The sequence below is a fragment of the Rhinoderma darwinii genome, chromosome 12 (genome assembly GCF_050947455.1).
Source record: "Rhinoderma darwinii isolate aRhiDar2 chromosome 12, aRhiDar2.hap1, whole genome shotgun sequence".
NCBI classification, from domain to species: Eukaryota; Metazoa; Chordata; class Amphibia; order Anura; family Rhinodermatidae; genus Rhinoderma; species Rhinoderma darwinii.
Window position 1 is genome coordinate 61,262,668 of NC_134698.1, and position 17,353 is coordinate 61,280,020.

The 17,353-nt window shown below is 41.8% G+C and overlaps 1 protein-coding gene across 1 annotated transcript in view; it reads left to right on the forward strand.

The window, feature by feature from the left end:
- Nucleotides 1-5,667: 5,667 nt before the first annotated feature.
- SPTBN5 (spectrin beta, non-erythrocytic 5) overlaps nt 5,668-17,353 on the forward strand; it is a 191,191-nt gene continuing 179,505 nt past the window's right edge. Inside the window, exon 1 of the mRNA XM_075843505.1 lies at nt 5,668-6,509. Coding sequence (XP_075699620.1) covers nt 5,668-6,509 — 842 coding nt within the window. The remainder of the gene's footprint in view (nt 6,510-17,353) is intronic.

A 17,353-nucleotide genomic window follows, 5' to 3' on the forward strand; every position in this document is an offset into this window, starting at 1 on the left:
GTTCTTCTCATGGGTCCCTTCCAACCTCTTTCATCAACCAGCCTGCTAGCAACTTTCCTCTGCTGGCTTTGTGTTATGTACATTGTTATTTTGGGTTTAATTTAAAGGCCTTGTATACTTTAATAAAATTTAATTTCTGTTGCAATATATGTGTTGTGTTTTTTTTTCCTATAAGTTTGAATGAAGGGCATGTCCACACGTAACGGAATTTGTCCAGCAATTGTAGCGGACTTTCTGCTGCTCAAAGAATGCTCAAATTCAGTCCACTTTCCGCAGCAGGAATTGAAGTGCTGCGGTCCAAAAAATAGACACTGCAGGTCAAGTTCTGCTTTGAATTTTTGTGCAGTGTGTGGATGAGATTTGTTAAATCTCATCCATTTTGCTGCTACTGTATTCAGCTGCGTAGTTTCCATCCACAATTCTGGACGGAAAATATGCAGCAATTACACTACGTGTGGACAAACTATCAAATATTTGTAACCGATCCTGTGGCTATGTGTGAATTTCATGTGGTTGGATAATCCATATTTAAAGGGAATGTGTCGCTAGAGTTTTTTTTTTTAGTTTTTTTTTTAGTTAAACTGTTAGTATATAAATGATTAAACATTGTTCTAATTTTTTCACAAGTCAGGAAATATTATAAATTAGATTCAAATTTATAACCTTTCCATGTGCTGGTCACTAGAGGGAGCAATTCCAAAAATTGCAGCATTGGCATGTGGTAAAGCAACCTCATTGCTTTATGCTGCAAAATTGGAGACCACACACTCGCTCTAGCGTCCTCAAACAATCCCCCCTCCTTTATCCTGGCTAGTGCCAGGAGAAAGGAGGGGATTGAATGTTCAAACCTCTTACACTGTGTGTCGCCATTTTTTGAGCGAATGCGCAGTGTAGGAGGATTAGATACAGTGGTAAATACACAGTATAACACGAACATACACAAACATAACTTGCCGCTGCTACGTCCGCTTCCTCCGCTCCTAATCCTTGCTTCTGAACATATGGATGGAAGCCGCGACCGGAAGTAGTCATCTTACTGTCCGGCCGCGACTTCCGGTCCACATGAAAATGGCGCCGGATGTCGCTCAGCCGAAGACCTTCCTTTTGGACTGTGTGGGAGCGAAGCATGCGCCGTTCCCACACAGTCGGCATACGCTATAGTGAATGGAACGGCTCCCGTTCGCATTCACTATGGTGATGTGTGTGCCGTATTCCATCTCTGTGTGTGTCGACACATATAGAGATGAAAAAAAAATGGCAGCCCCCATAGAGAAGTAAAAGAAATAAAAAATAAAAATGTAAAACACAAATAAATAAAATTAATTTTAATAACATATTGAAAGCAAAAACATATTAAAAAAAACATTTTTGTGACACCTTCCCTTTAAGTGTAGCTAGACATTTAACAAACTTCTGACGTGTCATAGTGACATCGCCGAAGTTTTGATTGGTGGGGGTCAGAGCACTCAGACCCCACCAGTCAGTAAAACGAAGCAGCTGAAGTGCTTCTGTCAGCGCTCAGCCTCCTTCGTGTGTATTTTGGCTTTTTACGGAAATCAATGTATCGGAGGACGAGCTCAATAAAAAGTCTATGAGTCAGTACTCCAATAATTTGGATTTCCATAAAAAGCCAAACAGACAAGAAGCGGATGAGTACTTCATCTGCTTTGTTTAAGCGATTGGAGGGGTTCTCAGTGCTCGGACCTCCACCAATCAAAACTTTAGACATGACACTACGACATGTCAGAAGCTTGTTAAAGTTTAGCTACACTTTTATTTTTAATTTGTAATCTGAAATGTCATGAACAAATAGTCACTTAGCTGTTCACTACAGATTACAAATTAAACTAGGGATTAGGCCTTCATAAAACGTGTCCATTAATGCAGCCATATAAGGTATAGTGTCATGGTCCAGCCAAGTCTTTTCTTTTCAAGTCTGACCAGGACACTCTACAGTTCTGTGGTTGCGGAAATGTACCTAAGGCTTCGTTCACATCTGAGCAGACACAAACTGACACCAACAGAAACCAGAGGTTTACGTCTCAATCACCATTGCTTTCAATGGTTACGGAGTCGGTGCCCGTGGTTTCAGTTTGCCTCTTTTGTGCACCAGATCAGTCGTTTTGCCGGAAGCAAAAGCGTAGTCGACTACGCTATTGCTTCCGGCCAAACGACGCGTTCAGTGCACTCTGGTTTCCGTCGGTCTCAGTTTGTGTCTGCTCAGGGTCCCGTTCTGATGGAAACCTCCGACGGAACGTCAGAACGGGACCCCAACGCAGATGTGAACGAAGCCTAAATAGAGTGGATTTACGCTAATGGGATATGTATCCCTTAAAGGGGATTTCCCATGAGGGACATTTATGACATATCCACTGGATATGTCAGATAGATGCGGGCCTCACCTCTGGGACCCGCACCTATCTCAAGAACGGGGCCCTTAAACCCCGTTTAGCGGCTGAATGAGGTGTTTTCCAACCATGAAAAAGGTTTTATGGTCGTGAGTTACGTAAACAGTGTAACTCGCTGAGCTACGCAGTTTCCGTAACGCCAATAGTAGTGAATGGCAGTTACAGAAGCAGCGTAGCATGTGAGTTACGCTGTTTCCGTAACTACCATTAACTTCTATCGGTCAGGAGTGGTAATTGGTTGGCTCTGGGTGGCGGTGGAGACTGCGCCAAAAAGTTGGGCCTGATGGTGGCCTGAAGCCTGCCGGAACTGGGTGATCAGTCCACCCAGTTCTGGCAGGGTGGGGGCGCTAGAGAAGTCTGCCGCCACGGCGTGACAGTATGATATAAAGTTGTCTTGCCTTTCCGTTGGCATCTGGCGGCAGGAAGATGCCAACGCGTACCCAAAAAAATCTAATTTGTCATCGCCGTCCACCCGCCGGATAAGGGACATGGCCTCACTCTCGACATCCAATTACCTGTCCGTTACCCGGGGGGTCCTTCTACGCCCCCGCGTGGAAATGGTGCAGGATCACTGACCTGGGTGGCCACAGGGGGGCCATCAGGATGTGAGGCCGACACAGGTGAGGAGACAGGTGTCTCCTCCACAAGTGGCATGTCTGTGGCCACCAAGCGTCCCGCCAGTTGCTCTTCCCCCTCCGCTTCATGATGGGTGGATGTTGAAGGAGTGGGTTCCCTCTCCATCTGCTGCTGTTCATCTTGGGTGGCAGGGGCCTCTGGCTCTTGAAAGTTGCCTTCAGCTCTGTGAAAAAAAAATGAAACATTAAGTACATAGTAAAATTATTTTGGAAAATTCAAACATAGGCATCAATACTTACGGCCGTTGTCCCCCTGCTAGGCAAGATGAACAGCAGCTCATCATGGTAAGGGACCTTTGGTCTTTTAGATGGAGAGCCCCCACACCTCTCGGCCTTCGGCACCTCCTTCATGAAGCAGTCCCACACGCTCTTCCACCTTTTTTTCACATCTTCCTCTGCAAAGACAAAATTTAAGTTTGTTTTTAAAATACTTTAAAAAAATAAATTAAAAAAAAACCTGTGGAAAAAAGTTCAAATTAAAAAAAAAGACTCACCATTACGCCTTTTTTCAGCTGGTGAATGGCTAGTCCAGGCCGGGTACAGTGCCTTACATATTTCAATCCATGCTGCTTCCCATAGGCAGGGATGTGACTGGACCTGTAATAAAATACATTTGAAAGGTCAGTTTATTAACTCAACTAACATTGTCCTGCACACACAATTTATGATCCGCCACTGGGTATGTTCAGTTGAAACGTATTTCATAGTGGAAAATCTGCAGCGTACAGTAGAAGCAGAGTGGATGAGATTTAAAATGTCATCCACACGCTGCATAAAATCCACTAAAAACGTATGTTCACACAGGACGCATACACTGCCGATAAGAGCCAGATTAGGTGATGGAAGCCTAGTTCAAAATGGCCTAGTGATTCCGTGAAAAAATCACAATGTCACAATGACGACAGCCAGAAACCATACAGCTAGGTTTCCGAAACAATTGAGTTAAATGGTGTGGAAAGCTGCAGCGTAAGTTTCAGCTTGCCTTTTCGTTGAGGGGATACAGAAATACGGAAATCTCCATTGGGATGCTTCAACGGAAGGGCAAAGCTAGTGTGAACACAGTGTATCCACCCTGTCCGCACAGGTAAGGGCCTGTTCACATCAGCGTTGGCTTTCCATTGAGCGGTTCTGTCGGAGGTTTCTGTCGGGTGAACCCCTCAACGGAAAATCAAATGGAAACCTTAGCTTCTGTTTGCATCACCATTGATATCAATGGTGACAGAAGCATTGCTAATGGATTCCGTTTGTCACCGTTCCGGCAGAAACCTCCGCCGGTACCCCTCAACTGAAAGCCAACGCTGATGTGAACAGGCCCTAATTTCGAAGAATGACATTTCTGCTGGCATTCCCTGGGGCTGCCAAGGCAGATATTCTGTGTACATTATACTAGGCGTATCCGCCCTGTGTGAACATAGACTAAACAAATTCACAAAAAAATGTAAACGCAATCCTTACAGAAAAGCATACATTAGGCTTCGTTCACATCTCACTCTGGGCTCCATTCATGAATGGAGCACCCATGAACGGAGTCCAAACTGAAACAAACGTAAGCTATAGGTTTGTGTTTGCATCACCATTGATTTCAATGTTGATGGATCGGGTGCAAATGGTTTCCGTTTGTCTCCGTTGTGCAGGGGTTCCGTCGACTACGATATTAGGGCCTGTACACATCAGCATTGGCTTTCCGTTGACGGATTCCATCGGAGGTTTGCAACGGAAAGTCAAACGGAAACCACAGCTTCCGTTTGCATCACCATTGATACCAATGGTGACAGAAACATTGCTAATGGTTTCCGCTTGTCAGCGCTCCGGCAGGTTTCCGTATTCTAGACTGAATCAATAGCGCAGTCGAAAAACGTGTCAAAAAAACTCAGTGTGAACTGGCCCTTAGAGAGCGGGAGAGTCTCTTGTATGCAAAATATATCACAAGCTAAGGATTTAGCCTCTTTCCACATAAATTACAAATTGATAGACTCCAAACGCATAATCGTTATAGGCTAGGTGAAGTTTGAGACACCAACTTCCCCCCATATTTTACCATGTAGACTGCTCCATGATTATTAAACCATACCGAAGAAAGATAGAGCTCGTAGTCATAATATATAAGAATATATCAGCTTTATTATACAAAATAACATACATTTAAAAACAAGTAAATTTAAGACTCTAGTACTAACACTGTGGTGATACAAAATTCAGCACGGATATAACTGTATATAACATATGTAGAAACAAAGAATGCAAGCTGCATTTACTACCCACAAAGACTATATGTAATATCTCATCCCCAATGGGTTACAAACTGCTAACCCCCAATGTCCTCTCAATTTCATCTGTACATGGGGGTTATCAGTTTGTAACCCATTGGGGATGAGATATTACATATAGTCTTTGTGGGTAGTAAATGCAGCTTGCATTCTTTGTTTCTACATATGTTATATACAGTTATATCCGTGCTGAATTTTGTATCACCACAGTGTTAGTACTAGAGTCTTATATTTACTTGTTTTTAAATGTATGTTATTTTGTATAATAAAGCTGATATATTCTTATATATTATGACTACGAGCTCTATCTTTCTTAGGTATGGTTTAATAATCATGGAGCAGTCTATATGGTAAAATATGGGGGGAAGTTGGTGTCTCAAACTTCACCTAGCCTATAACGATTATGCGTTTGGAGTCTATCTATTTGTAATTGTTGTTTCTGTGTTTTTCACAGCCGCTGGCTCTCAGCATCCAATGGATTTCAGAGTCCGTGATCAGTCATGGCTCATACAACTAGATGAGATTTTTAAAGAAGACTCTAGTCTGTTTTTAAATACTAGTGGTAGGGATTGTAGGGAACTCAGTAGTAGGTTGAGGAATTTGTTCAACCAGAGAACCAAAATCTGGTGGAACAAGGCCTTCCTAGAGAAATATCTAACTAGGAAACTCATTCCCCGGGGCCTGAGAGTTGAGGTATTCCCATCATTCGATACAGATAATGATGATTTTAGGAAAAAATGGGAGAAATTATCTGATAATTGCTCAAAAGGTTATATGGAGCTATTGGTGTTGTCCAATCAGTCTACTTTGATTGAAATTGAGAAAAATATTGAGGAAATTCAAGCCATACTTAAAGCAGAACTCTCTAGTGTAGCTTTAGATAAAGTATCTGAGGACCTGAATAAAGATCTTGAGAAATGGGAAAAAGATATCTGTACAGTTAAAGCTGGCAAATTCCAGTGGGACGTTCAGGATTACCAACAACATAGGGTATACAAATGGTGCATGGGTAGGGATTGGTCTAGATCCAAAATACAATCTAGATCATCCTCCATGTCGTCTTATACATCGGCGGATGAACCCTCTAGACTAAGAGAGATTGGTAATGCCCTGGAACCTACTAATGCTCCAAAACCTCAAGGCTCACGAAGATGTTTTGACAGACAAGTGAAAGGGAAGAAACCATCTAACGATCATTGGTATAAGAAACCCAGGCGTAACCTTGAGGTAACAAATCTCTCTTCACATGTCCTCTCTGATGCCCAATGTGAGGTTCTGGGCAGAGGTCTAAATTTTTCACCCTGTAAGACTGCTTTTTTCGATTGCTCACTATAGATACTGATTTCTCCCTATTTGACTCTCCTTATTGGTATTAGCCCATGTACAGATGAAATTGAGAGGACATTGGGGGTTAGCAGTTTGTAACCCATTGGGGATGAGATATTACATATAGTCTTTGTGGGTAGTAAATGCAGCTTGCATTCTTTGTTTCTACATATGTTATATACAGTTATATCCGTGCTGAATTTTGTATCACCACAGTGTTAGTACTAGAGTCTTCTATTTACTTGTTTTTAATTGTATGTTATTTTGTATAATAAAGCTGATATATTCTTATATATTATGACTACGAGCTCTATCTTTCTTCGGTATGGTTTAATAATCATGGAGCAGTCTATATGGTAAAATATGGGGGGAAGTTGGTGTCTCAAACTTCACCTAGCCTATAACGATTATGCGTTTGGAGTCTATTTGTAATCGGGAATCAGGAATTCCTCGAAATTTAATGTTATTGCGCCTTGATCTGTCTTCTATGTCCGCTAATTTAGCTTTGACCTGGGCGTGTTCATCGGACATGTCATAGTGCGCATCTATTAAGTCATTATGAGACTAAGTAACCTCTCCCATTTTGTTTTCTAAATGATGAACTCTGTATTCAACTTCTTGCACAGATGTAGATAATGGGTTAATAGGGCTTGCCAAGCCTGTATGTAGAGATTGATGCAAAGCTTGTAACATATTATTTATCAGTTTAGTAACTGTGTTTGAAAAGGAAGGTAAATGTCCCAGAAAATCACGTGTCTCCCATAGGAGTTTGTAAGTTAGATGTAACAGATATTGAGGGGTGTCTTACCCAGTGGCGTAACTACCGCGGAGGGGGCCCCCGGTGCTAGCGACAGCCAAATACATGCATTAGCGCTACGTGGCCGGGCATGTTCTGTGCCCGACCATTCAGTGCCTTACAATGATGCTGATTGGCTAGCGGGACGATGTCATCGCGCCACTTCCATACTTGAAAGGCGCTGATTGATGGGGCAAGTCACTCTGCCCCGCCAATCAGCATCATTGGACGACACTCGTTCAGCTCCAGCAGACCTGCCACAGCGTGGGAACGGGATCATGTGAGTATGTAAAGTTTTTGGGTTTTTTCTCATAAAATATATATATTGTGGGGGCTCAATCGACAGTGGGGTTGTCTATATGTGGGCCATGTGGGGCACTAGCTACAGGGGTGGTTTGTATGTGGGGATGTGGGCCACTATATACAGAGGGGTCTAGATGTGGGCCACTATCTACAGGGGGATCTATATGTGGGGCACCATATACAGGGAGAGCTATATGTGAGACACTATACAGGGGTGGGCTATATGTAGAGCACTACCTATAAGGGAGTTATTTTTAGGCCACTTTCTAAAGGGGTGGGCTATATGTGGGACACTATATACAGGGGTGGGTTACCTGTGGGGCACTAGCAACAGGGTGGCTATATGTAGGGCACGGTCTACAGGGGTGGGCTATATGTGGGACACTATATACAGGGGGAGCTATATGTGAGACTAGGCTATACGTGGAGCACTGTCTATAGGGGAAGCTATATGTAGGGCAGCACGGTGGCTCAGTGTTTAGCACTATTGCCTTGCAGCACTGGAGTCCATATGTGGGCACGATCCACAGAGTGTTGTATGTGGGACACTATCTACAGGGGCTTCTATGTAGGTCACTATCTACAGGGGGCTATGGGATCACTATCTACAGGGGGAACGGTGTGTGTGTGTGGGACACAGAGTATGGTACTATTATAATCGGGGACACCGTGTATGGCGCTATTATAGTTAGAGGTGCAGCGTATGGTGCTTTATTATATTTAGAGGTGTTGAGAATTTTAACTTCGTTTATAGGTGCAGAAATGTTTTAAAAGTGAGAAGCTGAAGCCATCTGAGCTGAAAACTGCAGAAATGGGTCATGGCCGGTAGAAATCCATCATAGATGTCTGGAACGGAGGGAGAAGAAAAGAACTAGAATCTGAGATGTCGCCGGTGAGTCACTTAATGTAAATGTTTATTCTGCCTCTAATCAGCACTGTAGTCACTATATGATCTGCAGCGAGATGATGAGTGGTAGGATTTTTTTTGTGAAACCGCATCTCCCAGCATATCCTCACCATTGTTCGGGCCATGATGGGAGCTGTAGTTTTACACCGTACAAACCTATATGGCAGGGGTTGCACTAAATTGAGCTGTATTTGTTCTGTTGTATATACTGTATGTACTGATCTTGATACTGTATGTAAGTACTGAGCTTGGTTCTGGTGCTGTATATACGTATGAGATTGGTTTTGGTGCTGTGTATATATGTAATGACTTTTGTTCTGGTGATGTAAATATATTTGTACTGAGCTTGGTTCTATTGCTGTATTTATGTACTGAGCTTTGTTCTGGTGCTGTATATATGTCAATGCTTGGTTCTAGTTCTGTATTTATGTACTGAGGTTGGTTCTAGTGCTGTATTTATGTACTGAGCTTGGTTCTGGTGCTGTATATATGTACTGATCTTGGTTCTGATTCTGTATGTAAGTACTGGGCTTCGTTTTGGTGCTGTATATACGTATGAGATTGGTTTTGGTGCTGTGTATATATGTACTGAGCTTGGTTCTAGTGCTGTGTATATATGTACTGAGCTTGGTTCTAGTGCTGTATTTATGTACTGAGCTTGGTTCTAGTGCTGTATTTATAGTTATATAGTTATATAGTTATGACCCTGGTCTTACCCTTTCTGGAGTCTTTTCAGAACGGAGAAGTCTTCCTTTCTGCTTCTCATGGATTTTGGCCGAGGGAGAAGATGGCGCCGATATGGCCGACCCACGTGGTGTGGAGCGTTGATGGTGGGTGTCGGCTGCCTCGTGGTGAGACCCGGAGTCTTTCTTCTGGCGATTCCTATGCTCCTGTGGTAAGTAAGGAGGCACCAGCGGATCAGAGTTGCGCCGTTTGTGAGCACTAAGCTCCGATAGTTGAGCCGGTGTGAGATCCAGCGGCGGCTCTGAGACCAAGGAGCCAGCGTGTGAGCCGGTGTCTGCGTCGTCTCCATCTCCACTTGCCTGGAGGGGGTAGAAATCGGTGAGTTTCTACCTGAAGTTACCAGGAGTGATTTTATAAATTTTGAGCAAGTTGTAAGGCTTTTAGCCGCTATGTGAGTCGTAATGGTGCAGGAGCTCACCGGTAAGATGTCCATCTCTCTCCACAGCCAAGCCAAGCCCCTTTTGTTTTTTGTTTTTTTAATAGTTTATCAGTGTTATTGGTGCAACTTTGTAATTACTTTTTCAGATAGAGCTGCTTTGTATCCTGTATACAGAGCAGCTGTATCCAGGGCTGAGACCTGAATCAGTCAGATCAGCGGGGCTAATGGGTTCAGTGTCAGCGGGTCCTGCATGTCTCTGACATGCAGGATCCAGCTGTTATTGATCACGTCTAAGTTATGAACGTAGATGTAATAAATAACCGCTTGTTCCTGTGTGTCAGAAACACGCAGGGCCCACTTACACTGAACCACTGACCTGACGGATTCAGGTCTCCGTGCTAGATACAGCTGTTCTCTATACAGGATACAAAGCGGCTGTATTTCAAAAAGTAAAAGTAATTTAAAAAAAAAAAAGGAACTAGAAAGTTACACCGATCACACTGAGACAGTTTTATTATTTAAAAAAAATATATATGGTTTTCAAAGGTGTATATAGCCTTTAAGACCGTAATAGCACTGATGCTTCAACTCTATTATAGGAAATCGGAGAGTAAATGGTAAACGCATATTCATAGTCTACCTTGGTTTTTGAACCTTATAGTTTGACTGATAAGTAGCTACACTTATCTCCAACTTTATAGATATGTAGGGTGTCAGATTTATCCCAATCCTCTTCTTATTGGTGCACAACGGTACCTGACGCTGTTCGCCTTAAGCTGTTTATGGATTATGAGTCGCTGGTCGGGGAACTCCAATTTGAATCCACCTAATATTTAACTTAAAGTCAAGTGTTCATTCAGGCATGACGGTCAACTGATAATAAATTCTTTGCATACCCACAAATCATAAAATCACATGGACCGTGATTTCTGATTCAATTTTTATTGGCCTCCTGCCTTTTATGGTTGCCTTTTCTTTGTGACAGGTAAGCCAGGAGAGTTTAGCCTAGTTTCCTACGGGGCTTCTCCACAGAAAACAAAAAAGTAGCATCATGGGATTTAGTTATTTGATGCCACTGACTGTTTTCAATAAGCGTCGCTGAGATCCTTTGGGCCCAAAAGCTATGCTGAATGTGACTCTAAACTATAGGTAATATTGGGAAATCCTATTGTTAGGAGCCAGACTTCATTAAGGGGGTTATGCGGGGACAAAAATGACTAGCAGTGTACTCGCTGCAGGATGTGAATACTCTCGCTGATATACATGCCTGTCCCCCGTTGCTGATTCTGAGATTTTCATTGATTTTTGTAGCGCTGCCGGGGGTCAAGTAGTAGCAGTAGTACAGCGAATACAGCGGGATCGTTCCAAAGACGAAGAGTCATATCGTCATCAAAGAAGACTGTGCAACTAGACTTCCGTTTCCCTGGCAGCGCTATAAAAATCCATGGAAATCTCACAACCAGCACGACGGGGAGCCGGAATGTAGATTAGCGAGTGTACTCACATACTGCAAAGAGTACGCTGCTAATCATTTTTTGTCCCCACATAACCCCTTTAAAATAATATGCATTAACCCCTATCCACACTACAACGTACCACTGCGTCGTGGTGGGCGGGTGATGTTTGGAGCGGCTCACCAGCTGAGCCTGCTTCGTACGAAACGGGTATCAGCTGTGTATTACAGCTGACACCCGGGACTAACTGCCAAGAACAGCGATCACTCTGTTCCTGGCCATTTAACCCCTTAGATGCTGTGATCAATCACGATCGCAGCATCTAAGACTTTAAGAAGAGGGGGACGCCTCCTCTAGCAGCTCATCACCCCCCCCCCCCAAAACGCAATCGGGGGGTGTTATAAAAAAATATTTTACCATTTTTCCTCTAAAGTAATGTAAGATATAAAGAAAATAAACAAATTTGGTATCGCTGCATCCGTAAAACATCTACCCAATGGGAAAAACGGCGTTCTGTTCCGACGGGAGGTTTTGTTACGCGGCCGTTTTGAAAAACGGCCACGTAAAAAAAAAAACAACCGCAAAAATGAAGTGCATGTCAAACGGCTGAAAATCAGGAGCTGTTTTCCCTTGAAAACAGCTCCGTATTTTCAGACGGTTTTTGCTATTCGTGTGAACATAGCCTAAGATTCTTCCTTGTAAAAGTAGTAATTCATAAAAAAAAAAACTATATAAACTTGGTATCGCTGTAATCATGTTGACCAGTAGAATAAAGTTAACATGTAATTTTTACTGCACAGTGAAAGCCGTAAAAACTAAACCCCTCAAAAGATTGAGGAATTGCTGTTTTTTTTCCTATTCTACCCACACACAAAAAATTTCCAGGTTACCAATACATTATATGGTACAATAAATGATGCCATGAAAAACTACAACTCGTCCCGCAAAAAACAAGCCTTCATATTGCTTTATCGACGGAAAAATAACACAGTTATGGCTTTTGGATTGCGGGGAGGAAAAAATGAAAATCCAGAAAATGGCTGTGACGGGAAGGGGTTAAGACCAGGGCTACACAACGACTTTGGCCGTGGCACAAGCCGCACGGACAAAGATTGCTGTGTTATCACAGTGTCTCACTGGCTGTATCACAGTAATTCAAGTGAATGTGGCCGTGTCGCAAGGTGGCCACATTTGATTGCATTACTGTGAAGCAGCCGGCGCAGCACTGCGAGATCACAGCGATCTTTGGCCGTGCTAAGTGTGTCACTGCCAAAGTCGCTGTGTAGCCCTAGCCTAAAACAGACCTCCCCTTCAAGTTCATTCGCAACCTGAATGTCTTGATAACATCACTGAAGCGCTAGTAGGAGACATGACTTTTAACCCTTAAGGATGTGGCCTATTTTGGCTTCCAGAGTGCAGTGATTATTTTTTTTTTATCTTCTTTCAACAAGAGCTATTTTTTGTCAACATATTTTTTGCCAGACGCATTGTATTTTTTTAAGAATTGTAATTTTTTTTTAAATCACTGTCTTGGGGTATGTAGAATTTTGTTTTTTTTAGGGGGGTAGAAAAACGGCAATCCTGCGTTTTTTTTTAACATTTCTTTTTTATTTCATGTGGTATAAATGACATGTCAACTTTTATTTTGCGTGTTAATATTATTACCGCCATACCAAATTTATATAGTTTTCTTTGTATTACACAGCCGAAACTCACACGTGAGGCACAGGCATCACTGATGTATAGTTACGTAATTTTATGGGAACTGTCATTTACGGGAACTTCCCACATATGTCAGGAAGGGAGAAATGGGAGAAGGCTGTAATACTGTGAGCCGCTGCTACAAGTGTGTCGGCGATTCACGGTATGAGCAGTGGCAGTAAGGAAGGGGAGGCACCACACGTATGAGTGCCGGGGTCTCTTCAAAACTGCTGATCAGTGGGGGTGCCGGAAGTCAGACCTACACTGATCAGGTGTTGATGGCATATCCTGATTATAGGCTATTCATTTCCTATGACTAAACAACCCCTTTAATGCTCTCTCTTTTAAAGACACATGGGAAACTGTTTGTTTGTCCAGATCAAGGAAAACAGGAGCTCAACCAAGCCGATTGCCCAGGACTGGAAAGTTTTGTCTTTAAAGGGGTCGGACCCCCCCAGATCATGTACTGATGACCTATCCGGTGGATAGGTCATCAGTTGTCAGAAGCTGGAAAACCCCTTTAATGGGCCCCTAATACAGTTACTTTCAATTCTCTTTGGTATGTTTCTTATGATATGTCATCATAGCTACTTATAAGATGTCTAGATTCTGTCCCTTCCCCTTTGTTGCTTCGGCACGTTGATCTATTTGAAACGTATGATGTATGATATTTTACGTTTATTAATTTTTTTATTGCCTAAAACTAATGCAATATAAAGCTGTTACTGTGAACTTTATACCAATATGTAGATGAATAATTCTTGATCTGAGAAATGAAACCTTTGTATTTAGGTTGTAAATGCCTTTCCTTCATAACTCCACTCAAAGGTCATTCCACCTTCACTGTTTAATAGTGAAAAACACCCATTCAATCTCACCCTGCTCCAGTGTCTGGGAGAGTCTGAACTGACGAGAACACCTTACACGACCGCTTGCTGATCTCTACACCTGTAAGTTCTTCACCGGTTTCTTCTTTTCTTAGCCATTTTTAATATATACAACATAAGGATTTGAGTCCCATATAGACAGAGCTGCCCACCAGAGGACCTCCTCAATTAACTTAAATATTAAATAGTGCATTTAAAGATGGGTTTTCTAAACCAGACAAACCCTTTACATAGTTACTTATGTAGTTGATGGGACTCAACCCACCAATTTCAACCTTTTTATTCTTAAAAGTCCCTGTTGATCCAGAGGAAGGCAAAAACAAGTAACAGTAACCCTGTATATTGTGGGTTTCAAGGAAGGTGTCCAACCCTTTTAAAGGGAATGTCATATATTTAATTTTAGTTTCATTAATTAGATGTAAGTAGATAGATGATAAATAAATAATGTCAGGTCTTTTTATATATATATATATATATATATATGTATGTTGAAGCTTCTTTTTTTTCTTATTCCTTCCTTTTGGGGCCGTCATATTGGAGACACACACATACCTTTCTCCTGTACTTCTTGTGTAGTCAGTACAGCAGGGTGTGTGTGCTTTATGGCAGCTGAAATGACTGGGAGTCTATTGACCGAGAAATCTCATCGATTTTTACAGTCTTCACAAAGTGATGTACAGCCCCTCCCGCGGAGACTAAGGGGGTGCATGCAGAGCATTATCTGTATGTATAGTGTTGATAGAGCAATTATTAACATGTCACCTATGCATCAAATGATAAGATTATCTTTAGCATGTGCCTGAATGGATCGTCACATAAGAAAAATTTAATTCTAAAATGTGTGTAATAAAAACCTGATCTGAATAATGTCGTTTTCTGACAATACATTCTCTTTAAAGAACTCTCTAGGAGTGTATTGAAATTATAGAGCAAAGAAATACTTGATGTGCTTTAATTTCCTACTATAGCCTATGGCATATAATTTAGTCCTCAGGGGCAGAACTCCAGGACCACAGCTGTGGTGGAGAATGTTTTGTTTACGGCAGTGGTAGGGACTGTTTTATAACAGACTATATAAGGGAATAAAGCATGTAGAGTGCTCATCTTAGTTTAGATGGATGATTATAATATAAATATTACTGTTCCAGCTTTCGTCTTGTTCTGACAAATCCTAAGACCTTCCATTCGAAAACACTTCTCTGCTGTTCAATTTTGAAGTGTCATTTACGACACATTGATTGCTACAGGTCGAATCTTTAAATATATAACTGTTCAGTAATGTTTGTAATAGGAAGGGCGGGGCTGTGACATCCTACTATTCATATCTATGAAAAATAGGAGTGCAATTACCTTTAAAGACTGGAAAAACTGTTACTGCGTTATAAGGTTTTTGGATCTCAAGAATGCCCTAAAGTCTTAATCCCTTAATGACCGCCCATACGCCTTTTTAACGGCGGTCATTAAGTGTAGCTATGCCACAGCGCTGCCTTTTCACGGTGCTGTGTCACAAGCCCGGCCCGACTGTCCCTTGCCAGCTATAGTGGGTGCCTGGCTGTCTAAAGACAGCTGGGCTCCTGCTGTAGCTCAGTTCTCAGAATTACCTCCGATGCTAGCTGTTCAACTTCTTAGATACCAGTCAATAGCGACTGTGACATTTATGTGGTTTCAGAGGGAGCGGTCTCGCTCTGTCACCCTATTGGCTCCCCTGCGACACGATCGCAGGGTACCGATGGAGTGGTGAAAATAAACAATGCCAGAATTGCTGTTTTCTGTTCATCCTTCCTTCCTTTTCAAAAAAATTAAATAAAAAGCAATCAAAAAGTCACATGTACCCCAAAATAGTACCAATACAAAACTACAAGTTGTCCTGCAAAAAATAAGCCCTCATACAGCTTTGTCGGTGGAAAAATAAAAATGTGGCTCTTAGAATATGACTACATAAAAACAAATACTTTTTTGAACCTCTTAGATGCCGTTGTCAATTGCGACCGCGGCATCTAAGGTGTTAGAATGAGGGGGTGGCCCCCATAAACGTTCCATTGGCCCGCCTGCAACGCGATAATGGGGTGTCGATGGTCATCATGGCAGCCTGGGGGCCTAATGAAGGCCCTCAGGTCTGCCATCTTTGTAAACCTATTAACATCTCTGGCAGGGCTTAATAGAAGCTTGTCAAAATTGCCATAAACTGCAATATATTAGTATTTTAGTATATAGTGCAAGCAATCCAACGATTGCTGGTTCAAGTCCCCTAGGGAGACTTCTAGAAAAAAAAAAAACAGTTTATTTTAATGTACCAAAATAAAAAATATTAAAAGTTTAAAAAAAACAAACATTTTTTTCCCTAAAGCAATGTCAAAAAATAAATAAAAGTTAACATAACGGGTATCGCTGCGTCAGGAAAATTCAGAACTATTACAATATAATGTTATTTAATCCCCTCGGTTAAAAAAAACAAACCCAAATTTCTGTTTTTTGGTCACCTTGACTCCTCAAAAAAATTGAATAAAAAGTGATCAAAAAGCATGTACCCCAAAAAAGCTACAGCTCGCCCTGCAAAAAATAAGCCATCACACTACTAAATCGACAAAGTTATGGCTTTCATAATGTGGCGACACAAAACAAACTGTTTTAACAAATCTTTTTTTTGTTTTTTTTAATAAAAGTTGTAAAACGTGCTGGTTATCAATTATCATTACATGTAAGTTGTCCAATTAATGCTAATATTTTACGGTTTATCCTTGGACATTGAAATATTAGTACTGAAGTAACTGGCCCTCCATCTATTGTGTATGTGGAGATAATTGTTATGACTTGTCATTTATAAAGCGGAACTATAGAAAAAGGAAGAGCTTGATTTACAGCTTGGTGCACAGTTCCTGTATTCCAGCATATAAAGGTCACACGTTCTTTGCCACTTTTTTCAATCTAGTTCTGTTGTTTTCTTATTGTTACCTATCATGATGCAAGGGACATGGGTTCTGTAAAAGAAGTGTGCTAGGAAAAGGAATAGTTTATATTAAACCAAAAGAGTTTTATTTTATTCTCAAGTTCAGTGACTGGGGATATTAGATTGACATATGGGATATTATAGTCCTTTGTAGATGATGAGCAGAGACTTTGGCTTCTATTTCTTTCCCTCAGACTTGTGAGTGTGGAAAAATTTTTGGATTAGTCAAAGTCCATTTATTTTTGATATATGCACCATAAGTAATGCTTTTACAAATTGAAGGGGTTGCCCTGGCCCCTGTCATAAGAAATTGATGGCCTATCCTCAGGATAGGTCATCAATATCTGATCGGTGGGGGTCCGACTATCGGCTCCCATGCCAATCGGCTGTTTTGAAGTGACAGTGACGCTCGTACGAACGCTGCTTCCCCATCTCTTACCTGCTTGCACAGTTTTACAGTCTTCTCCCATGCACTTGAATGGGAGAAGGCTTTAATACTGTGAACCGCCGCTACGAGTGTGTCAGTGATTCACAGTATTAACAGTGACCGTAATGAAGGGGAAGCAGTGTGCGTACGTGCGCCATGGCCCCTTCAAAAC